The 10639-nt window shown below is 42.2% G+C and overlaps 1 protein-coding gene across 2 annotated transcripts; it reads right to left on the minus strand.

The window, feature by feature from the left end:
- Nucleotides 1–2181: 2181 nt before the first annotated feature.
- Nucleotides 2182–10279, minus strand: LOC126996556 (thiopurine S-methyltransferase-like). 2 transcript variants are annotated; one of them, XM_050857114.1, is made up of 7 exons: nucleotides 10145–10279; nucleotides 7279–7443; nucleotides 6954–7075; nucleotides 6179–6305; nucleotides 4998–5125; nucleotides 4196–4326; nucleotides 2182–3997 (listed from the first exon to the last, which is right to left on the minus strand). In XM_050857114.1, exons 2-7 carry the CDS (start codon nucleotides 7420–7422, stop codon nucleotides 3891–3893), a joined length of 759 nt encoding a protein of 252 aa, XP_050713071.1. In that variant the 5' UTR covers nucleotides 7423–7443; nucleotides 10145–10279; the 3' UTR covers nucleotides 2182–3890. The 2 variants fall into 2 exon arrangements, with proteins under 2 accessions (XP_050713071.1, XP_050713072.1); XM_050857115.1 differs by lacking the exon at nucleotides 10145–10279 and adding an exon at nucleotides 9622–9758.
- Between the last annotated feature and the right edge of the window lie 360 nt (nucleotides 10280–10639).

Here is a 10639-nt window from a genome sequence, read left to right on the forward strand (position 1 = left end):
TGTTTCAGCACACAAGCTTTTAATGTCCCTCGAAATGGCGGCAACACGTTAAGGTTTTTGACGCGACCCTGCTGCCACCTGTCGGCCTGAAGGTGGGTCTCTCTCTCTCTCTCTCTCTCTCTCTCTCTCTCTCTCTCTCTCTCTCTCTCTCTCTCTCTCTCATTGTAGCCATTCACGTGCATTACAAAATTAATATATCATTCTTAACCTTTATTTTTTTCATGTGTTTGTTAAATAATAAAACTACAGCTATGCTCAGAACCTTGTAACATCCCGTGGCCGTAAGTTAATTAAATGGCGGTGTTGAGTTAATGGTTGGATTAGCAGAAGTACCAATAGAAGCAGCAGCAGTAGCAGCAGCAGCAGTAGTAGTAGTAGTAGTAGTAGTAGTAGTTGTTGTTGTTGTTGTAGCAAATGGTTCACGGGTAGGAAACTATTGTACGCAGGGAAGACACAAGTTAAGCTTCTTAGCACTATATAAAATCAACCATGACCCGCCCCCCCCAAAAAAAATCCTAACGTACTTTTATATTGTACGCATTAATATAATTTTTGTTAACCACTTCAGCAGTCTACTTCGAATCATTTGATACTCTTCATGAGCATGAGATCAGCATTACATCTGGTGTACGAATTCCGGGATACTGGAAAGAGAGAAAACAAAGACATACACGAGACGAATGCTAAAGAACGGTTTCGAAGTAGAGAAAGGCTATGCAATTATGTTCTCACAATATATCAGGTTATCAGAAACAGTGCACATGAGTTTTCCTCCTCCCCGACCCTTTTAGTAAGATTATAAGACTTAGTGCACCTGTAGATTAGATAACCGTGGTACTTTGCACACGCTGGTGTCGTTAAGAGAATGATTAGGAAAGGTTAGGTGAGCAGAGAACCACATAATGTTACATCCTGGCAGCCTGTAGGGGGACCACAATACAAGGTTTGCCAAAACAGACAGATTAACGTCGTTTATATGAAGTTCTGTCTGAAGAAAAAATGTAATAATAAAAATAAACCGGTTCCAATATGACTTCAGAAATACACACACCATCAACTCTTATTGCTTTCTTAGACATCGCACTTCGACACCCCCTTTACCCAGGGCAGCGCCCCTCAGGTAAGGGTAACACAATCAGTTTCGAGCAACGGCCACACCTACGAGGAAAATGAGCAGGCTTTGAGTTCATAATTATATAATTGATCCTCATCGCTATACATAGCTAGATGTTGGGACATACACTTGACCTATCTTCAGTGTGTATCTTTCATTCTTAAAAGTAACCACTGTTGCCAACCCGGTGTGATATGCATCATGACGGTGTAAGCCTAAAGGTACTAATCATTGATGACGTCACCTTGACGTCACACGTGTATACGGATGGAATCAAGGACCTTGATGACGTCACCACGGCATCACACGTGTCCACAAGAACACTCCTGTCCTCCCTTCAGTTGGGGGTCAGTTTTGTCACGTCACGAAATGTGACGCATGAATAATTGTCCCGTGACGCAGCAGGAGCCGCTGTGACATTCGTGATAAAATCAAACTGGGATCTTTTCCGTTTGGCGTACAGCGCTAAAATTAATTTTAATATAGATTTTCTTATGTATTTTTGTCCGTAGAATCCGAATATGACAACCGTTTTATGGAGAAACGAACAGTTTTTATTTTTTTACGCTGCAGCCGCCGCAGCCTCAAAATAGCTCGCAGAGGGCTTAACCGAACTTTTGACGGGCTGCTAACAGGGCCCCCCCCCTCCTAACCAAAAGGGGGGGGGCCGCCCCCCCCCCCCCCCTCATGTATATGTGACTTATTTCAGCGCGCAACACCCTGAGCAGCCTCGCCGCGGCCAGCACCAGAGGCGACGCTAACAACATTATCACATATTTTCAAGAGTAAAAAAAAAGTCCTTGAATTGGATTTTCAAAGCGTTTCCATGACTGCTGAAGGTTTGCAAACGGAAAAGATCCATAAATTGTATATAATACTGAATATTACGACTTTTTAAAGTTTGAATTCCTTCAGTAATAGATAGGCAAATAACTCAAAAACTGTTAATTTCTCCAAAAAAATAATGTGATATTCTGATTCTACGGACAAAAATACATAGAAAAATCTATATTAAAATTACTTTTAGCGCTGTACGCCAAACGGAAAAGACCCTCAAACGGATCGGATGTGGCAAGACAACAAGCACCTTTATTTGACTTCGTTAATGTTCTATAATATTTCTGCTAAAACCATAAAAATAGCATTAATGCATTAAAGAGTAAGGGGACAATATCCTTTGTGAACCAGAAAGAACCACGGCTATGGCCTCGGTGTTCATGTCAAGAGTCCTCAGCCACGTTCAGGGGCAGTGTGCTGCAGCGTGAAGCCCAGCGACGCCCAACCCATTTAATGATCCACGGTTCAGGCTGGTCCAGGACGAGTGACAGTGGGAGGAGCAGCTCTTACCTCCAATACCTGAAACCATCTTGAAAGACAGCTTTATCCTTGTAGACAGTCGTTACCTGCTGCATGAGGAGACTGCCGCCTAAGAGATGAACCGAGGCTATTAGAGGGATGTCTAAACCTGACTCTGACAAGATCTATCTATCTGACTTTTACCTATCAGTCACACTGTATTCTTTGGCAAACTACTTTTTCACTGCCTCATTTTATTCCACTAGACGTTCTTCACAGAAAAAAAATCATAAATACAATAACTCACCAGTCCATCGACATTTTAAGTCTCATCTCCACATACAAAGCCAATGGATATAAGGGATCAAAAGGGCATTCAGTTATTCTACGACTAGGGCAAGTAAGACCATGCAGTGGATGTTGGCAAGACAATACCTCCTCGCCGAGTGGCAACCGCGGGACGCGGCCAACACGACCTTTCAGTCGCGTGCCGAGCCCCCTTCCACGCAAAGTCAAATTATAACTTCTATGATTAGTCTTTGCTTCCACGAGCCCACCTGATCCCTAGTTCTTGGACCACAAAGGTTAACTGAAGACTGTAAAGGAAAAGTAGAAGCTTACGGACCACTTCCCACAAGGTGTAACGGTGTACAGTACAATAGCTTATGCAGTGAATAATGGATGATTGTTCCTATAAGTTATATGACAACACTGGAGTGTAATGCGTTATTTTTTCCATTATTTCTAAGTCATGGTGTTGCCTTAAATACAGACTTAAAGGTAGCTTATATTGCTGATTCTGCATTCCTATGCTATGTTACAGTATTTCTTATCTCACAGGATAACCGATGTGTATGGGTCATAATCCCTGAGATGTTTATCTTTTATTTACTCGCACGTGATGCCTTACATAAGGTTGTGATACGCGCTGCCACTCTCGGGGCCAGCCGGTGCTTACACGACTTCCAGAGGAGAAATGATACACTTATTTGCTTCATAGGGAGTAGTGAATGTGTACAGTACGTGTTTGAAGCTTTGATTACGAATACACAATCATATTTTGCTCCATACATCAGTGACGACAAACGCTGCACTTCACGAGCTTTATTAAAGTATATATATATATATATATATATATATATATATATATATATATATATATATATATATATATATATATATATATATATATACGCCATTTCCTAGCATATGAGCTATAATTGTCAACAGAGGTTTATTTTATCTCTAACCTCATTCTTTTTTTGATGATTACTAAGGTCTGAACAAAAACAATAATTACTCATAAGAACATAAGAACATAATTAATTATATGAAGCAAAAGAGCACAACTACGTATATAGGTGCATCTACTACATTCTGAATTGTTTGTGTGTGTATTTCAGGCTCGAGTTCAGGCAATACTCCAACACCTTTACCAAAATATAACGTGATGAAAAACACGACGCCACACCCCCGACGCCTACAACTCCTTGTCGGACATCAAAATGAAACTGTTGAAGAAGGAGTCCACTCCCCACTCCTCGCTGATGTCCTTGGTGGCCAACACCCGCAGCTTTAAGGACACTCCTGTAGGGGATGAGGAAAAGTAAACACCGGAATGGAGAAAAAAAAAATTAAAATACAAAAAAAACAATAATATTGAAACAGAGTAATTCTAATAATGTTGGGCATTTTCCTGTCGATGGAGGAAAAAATATCAATACCTTGTTTGGAACCGGAATGAAGTTTAACACAACAGAAAACGCCCTCGGTCTCGCCACTCACCGAACTCCAGCTTGATGGTCCTGAAAGGGATGGAGTGGGGCAGCCCCTTCGCCCCGGGAGGCCCGTCGTGGCACACCTCCAGGAAGTACCGGAAGTTCTCCCCCATGGCGGCCAGCATCACCTCGGCGTACCTTAGGAAGTGGCCGCAAGAGCTCAGATTTGAGGGTCACATTCTGAAACCTTTCGGCGCCCAAACATATTTGACAAGACTTTCGTAGGAGTTTTGGACATTTCCAGTGATAGTTTTATGACTCTTCTGGTAGTTTGACCCTTCTTATGAACCGTGAACCTAAGGAAACACTAATAAGAACCTGGTTAATCTCATTTTTGGCCTTTGGAAATAGTTGATGTGAGGGGTGGAAGTGACTGACAATACCAACGGAAGTCTCTAACCCGCAGGAAGGTGAGGTGTGATTTGTCTTTCATTAACACTGGAACGGAGACAGGCCAAGGGGAAAACAATAAATAAATAAACAAAAAGTGCCTGCAACATGCTTTATATATCAAAGAAAGAGGAAGATACGATGGTAAAGTATTATGGTGTCATATGTCTTTAGTAGATTATTATTGTTGTTGTTGTTGTTGTTCTTGTTGCTGTTGTTGTTGTTGCAGAGGCACTTAGACAGAGATATTTTTTTCTTCAATTGGTTAGCTAGCCTTTAGCCCTTTTCCATATATGATACACACATATATACACAATTACCAATAGAGGCAAGGGGTAGTTTACACTTTACAGTTTACTCTATAAAATAACAATAATTTGGTAGAATCTTAAGAAACATCAGCTATGTCGGAAGTTCACCTCGGCCTGTCGGCTGGCCTGATGGCGGTGTAGGAGCCCCAGTCGAAGGCGGCGTCAAACTTCCCCAGGGCGCCCTCGGGGATCTGCGTGACGTCACACACGAACACCTGCAGCCGCTCGTCCTGACTCTGAAGGGGGGAGGAGGCGGCGATGCAGTTCTTTAACCATTGTTTTTGTACTGATGAAAAAAAAATGTCATAGCAACTGTATAGCAATTAAATCAATGAACAGGCATATGAATAAACAGACTGGCAAATCAATAAATAAGTGAATGAATAAAATAATAGTTATAAACTAGCAAATTCAGTGCTCACTAAATGCTCCACCTGAAATGGGAAGAAAAAAATGAAAAAAGGAAAATAGATGTAAGCCAGTTCACGAATTGCTTTCAAATCTTTCTCTGTTAATTTGATTCCATGGATTAAGAAGTTCCATCTTAAGAGTACACCAAGTCATCATAGCAGAAGTAAAACATTGCTTTCATTTCTGTTACAAGCAAATAGAAGCGACATGCTCATCACAAATCTGGGTCATATAATCATGGGCTAAATATTTACTAACACTTACCAAAGACAAAAATAGAAGTGAACTTTATTTATCATCTATTTTTATAAAGATACGACAAAAGATGAAGAAAGTAAAGTGAGAACGTATATCATATCATGGCTAGTCGATCAACTACAAATAAAGCGGCCAAAGAAAATAAGAATGAATAACGTACGTCAGTTATGGCATCACATCGATACGTGAAGATTACTACGAAGCCAAAATGAAACTCTGATCTTGAGGTGGCTCGCCGGGGTGATCTCGGCGCGATAAGGAGTCACGCCACCGCCGGGCTTAAGCGATGATAAGCTGTTACGTTTGCTACGAAATGTTGAAACTTAGGATTTTTAGTACCCCCCCTCCCCCACACACACACACGACAAAAAGTTACTCCTCATGATCTTCCTTAGTCACAGCCCATAGATAACTATAAAATCCAATGATCTAAGAGGAAAGGTTTCAACGCTACTAAGACTCCATTCATCCTCAAATTCTTAGTACCTGCCATCTCGAGGGAAAAAAAATCCTCTCAATAATAACCTCCATCAGAAAAAGAAAAAAAACATAATGCGTCCATACACCGTTTAAAAGAGTAAAGTGTGCATGAGTGGGGAGCACCTGCCGTAGTGCCATACCTTGTACACCTTTCCGAAAGGCAGGTCCTCGACAGAGTGCTGCAGGTCCGGATACTTTTCGAAGAACTCCCGCACAGGCTTCTCGATGCCCTCCACGCCCACCACAGTGTTGCCGCGCTCGTACAGCCTGCAGGGAGGACCACGAAGGCTCAGACTCAATGCTGGCAGGTGTGATGCGTCCATTCACTACTCAGATGTATGTGATTCCAATAGATCTTGCTGTAACCTAACTGAGACTCCTAAATAAAGCACATAATAGGTTTGAGATGTACTTGCCCAGGTGACCTTGATTTCCATCCCGTATAATGAGTACTGTTATTTTCTTTTGCATAATATGATGACACCCAATGTGTTAAGATAAGGATACATGTAATACCCGGAGAGACATATCCTCACACATGAACAGAGTAAAAAGAGTTGTGCAGCATGGCGCAAAATTTCAGCCTCCAGGTATACATAATTACAATTTATTATACTACGCATCAATGTATATAAACTATATACAGCAACTAGACACTGCATGAGATTCTCGATTACTCGGAACCTCAATTAGCTATGAATACTATATTACTAAATGCAATGGCCTGAGTCGCGGCTAGAGACTCCAAAAGGCCACTGCATTACACATGGTCACTTCATGTCATCTTAACGAACTTCTAAATGCATGTAATCAAAATCAGTCAAGACAAAGCCACAGGCAGCTTTCGGCATGCTGCATCGCTACAGCCTGCATGCCTATCCTAAAGCACACCGCATGTTCTTGACCCCCACCCACCATCGCAGGTCCGGGGACTTGCCGCAGAGGGGTACCAACACCCTGGCAGGTTCGGAGGGCAGCAGCTCCTTCACGTATGTCACTAATTGTTCCGAGGGATGACCCTTGCTACTGGTGTGTTCCTGGTGGAGGAGAAAATTTTTTACTATTTGTATTGATCAAGTCATTGCGAGTGCGTCTACTGAAAATATGAGGATATACAAATAAGGCATTACACTTTGCAGCAGATATCACTGAGGAGGAATACTATCCAGCGCTTTTTCTCAGGCTTCATATCCATCGTCAGGAACACCTACGCGACCCAGAGACGGGCTATGCAACTCACCACTTTCTCGTAGATCTCTTCCCAGTCTTCCAGCCTCCACTCTTCTTTCATCATGAGCGAGTTCTCCATGACGGTCTGAGACGCCGCAGCATGCACCCTGCCCTTCGAGTGGTCACATTGCACGTGGTCCCCGTGGTGAGACATGGCGTAGAAAATTCAATGGAGCTGCAATGAGGAAAAGAGAATGAATTATAATATTTGTTGATTTGTGTTCCAGCCGCCCACCATTTTTTTTTGTTGTTGTTGTTATTTTCTTCTCTAGTGTTTTGTGAAGGTGGTAATAGTGGTACTGCTGAATAGAGTCACACACTACAACATGTACATGAAAGGAAATTAACTTAGAAATCAAAGTGAGGAGGGAATGGATCACAAGAATAAAATTAATATTCTGCACAACTCATTTTTCTCGGATATAATATACTTTCTCTCTCTCTCTCTCTCTCTCTCTCTCTCTCTCTCTCTCTCTCTCTCTCTCTCTCTCTCTCGTAACGAAGGTGTTATCAGTTTAACAAATCCCACCCTAAACAGATATCATTCAAGGCAGCTTTTTTTGTTGTTTTCTCCCTTTGAAGCGATAAAATTGTAATTCTGTTTGTCCCGTGACGTTACATGACAGATAACAACAGATTATGGATGAGTGGACAGGTGGGGTGGTGGATGACGCTGTAGGACAGATGAATATAATGGTTTATGCACTTTATGGGATAGGTGGAGGGAGGAGGGGATAGCTAATGGATGGATAATGAAGGAAGGGATGGATTGCGAGGGCGAAACTGTGTAATTGAGAAATGGAAGGATGGATAGAAAGGTGAGTAGAATACGTGTAAGGGAGTAGTAGTAGTAGTAGTAGTATGAGTGATGTAGTAGAGCCAGGGAATAGTGAAATGAAAGAATAAAGTATGTTTTTCACAACAGTTCCTAACCCAAGTAATAGTAGTTAGTAGTCGTAGTAGTAATAGTAGAAGGAGGAGGAGGAGGAGGTGCAGGAAGGAGTAGACGGCGAGCAAGCCACACACACACACTGAAATACTTTACTTATTACTACTACACGCGCCGCATCCGCACAACGCTCGGCGGAGGCAACAGGGCCACATCAGCCGGGTTGAGGCACCGTTCGCTCTCCTCCCGCGAAAAGGCAAGGCATGTCAAAAGATCGATAATAACAGTTACTTCGGCTTCCTTCCCTGTCAATGTGAAGCCATTACAGTTATTAATGGCTTACATCGATCTATAATGAAGCTTTAGTGGTCCAAGGGTACAGAAGTTTCTCCTCACCGTGCAGTGTCGCATGCATTTTTGTCCCCAACAGTTTGTCGTCTCATGTTGCAGTTCCTCCTCCTCCTCCTAGCCTTCTCCTCCTATCCCCCTCTCCCTTTCCGTTTCCTCCCCCTCTCCCTTTTCTTGGTATACGCATTCTCATAGCTGCAGTGTCATGTTATGTATCGATCCCATTGTCCCGCTCCGAAGGTCATCGCGGTTGGAGGAATAATGGGAGGGAAGAGGGCGGTAGGGAAGAAAATTAATATGTGAACCTAGACACCAGTCGCTAGAAGTAGGATGGAGAACATCAGATGGAGAGTGGAGAACCTTGGGGAAGGCCTTTGTCCTGAAGTGGACTATGATTATAGGCTATAGTATAATTGCTGGTGATACTAAAGGTTCAATCATTTTTATTTTTAAATTTTATTACGTTTTTTTTGTGCTCCGTCTCTCCTGGCTCACCTTCATCACTAAAGCAAACATCGTTCTCTCCTAAGTACGTTGCAAATGAAGAGCAAACATTTTGAACTCAACCAGGAACGAGGATGGCCAAACAACTGAAATTCTTGAGTAGATAAACTATTTTGCCATCCATGATCCCTCTCACCGTATTAATGACAAGTACAAAAGTACTATAGTGCTACAAGAAACAGCGCCTATAAAGTTGTGAGGGTACCACGCTGCACTGAAGCCATGACCAAAGCAATGCAGCATGGGTATACTATTAAGTGGTATTGTAATGGCATGCTATATACGTAGCTGATCGCAGTGTCGGTAGTTCAAGGCTCTCCAAAAGCAACAGTTGGTGGGGCTGGATATTGTGCTTCCCGTAACCCTGGCACGCACTTAGTTCCTTTACAGTGATTGATTTTCCAGGAGGGAGTTGTTATAGCGTGCACTGTTGTATCCAACAAACCATATAACTACAACAAAGTGTATTGGTATAATGGTATGAAGGTGACCAACAAAATTACTAAAGTACAACGTTATTGTACACGCACGAACACAACAATACATAAAGCTAACCTGCGCATCAAAAGACAATTAATGCTTATCAGGGAAAATTGAAGTGCAAATATTTACTTTTCAGTGAAGCTTATATGGAGATCAATTGGTAGTTTGGTGGCACACACGTATATCAAATGCTAAACTCTGTGATGACTAATATCGAACCTCGCTCTACTCGAGTTTGGGGAAGGATCATATCACACTCCGATAAGATGTTCCTCTTACCCTCAAGGAATTTCATTGATACAGTGATAACTAATTAATAGTGCTGTGTTGCTATAAGTTTCGCCATATGATGCGGCGCCGACACCTGCAAATACCTGCCCCCACTACCTATCCCATTTATTATTGAGGTTTACAAAGATTTATCGTCCCTCATTCTCGTGGCGCCGACACTCATGGCTTTGTAGAGAGCGTGGTCGTAATAAAGTCCCTCTAAAAACATCAATTGCATTTGTATTGAGGGACTGATCTCCTCTAGCATTCTTTTTTTTTTTTTTTTTTGTATATATGTATAGCGCCGAACCCGACAAACATTAGCAACAATGGATGATTCTAAAGAGCACAAAACCAATGTAAAGAAAAATTAATACTTCACCTCTTATGTTCCGTATAAACGCACACACGCACACGCACACTCATGCAGTGAGACTGGCAAAGGCAAGTGGCAACTCATCTCGCCTCAGCACTCAGCAGTCCTGTGCCTCTGGCGTAAGGAATATTCCCTAGATCTGGGGAACTTGCAACACCAATGAGTAGACGCAGGAAGGAGGGATTCGAAAAGCTCTTCACTGAATAATGTCCTCATGCATCTAACTACCTATATATCCTCCTGTCCTCCAGTTCACACTATTCACTATCCTGCCTTCACGCTATCTGCCATCACTCTCCTTCATGTTTATATTATCCTCCATTCCCTTCCAGCTCATGCTATCTGTCCCCATCACACTCCTTCGTGCCTGCCCTCTGTTCCCTTCCTGAGAGTTATTATATTATGAGGAGCACATGCGGTTCACACTTATTCATATCATTTTTTTTTCTTTTTTAATCATTCAAACATGTGTATGATTGGATGATCGACTGATTGATTATT

Source organism: Eriocheir sinensis, chromosome 10 (genome assembly GCF_024679095.1).
Source record: "Eriocheir sinensis breed Jianghai 21 chromosome 10, ASM2467909v1, whole genome shotgun sequence".
In the NCBI taxonomy this organism is placed as follows: domain Eukaryota; kingdom Metazoa; phylum Arthropoda; class Malacostraca; order Decapoda; family Varunidae; genus Eriocheir; species Eriocheir sinensis.

Coding starts and splice junctions, on each gene's coding strand:
- LOC126996556 (XM_050857114.1), bottom strand. CDS start 7,422: ATGTCTCACCACGGGGACCACGTGCAATGTGACCACTCGAAGGGCAGG. Junction 7,076..7,278: donor AAGAGATCTACGAGAAAGTG/GTGAGTTGCATA, acceptor CTCCTCCACCAG/GAACACACCAGTAGCAAGGG. Junction 6,306..6,953: donor AAGTCCCCGGACCTGCGATG/GTGGGTGGGGGT, acceptor TCCTCCCTGCAG/GCTGTACGAGCGCGGCAACA.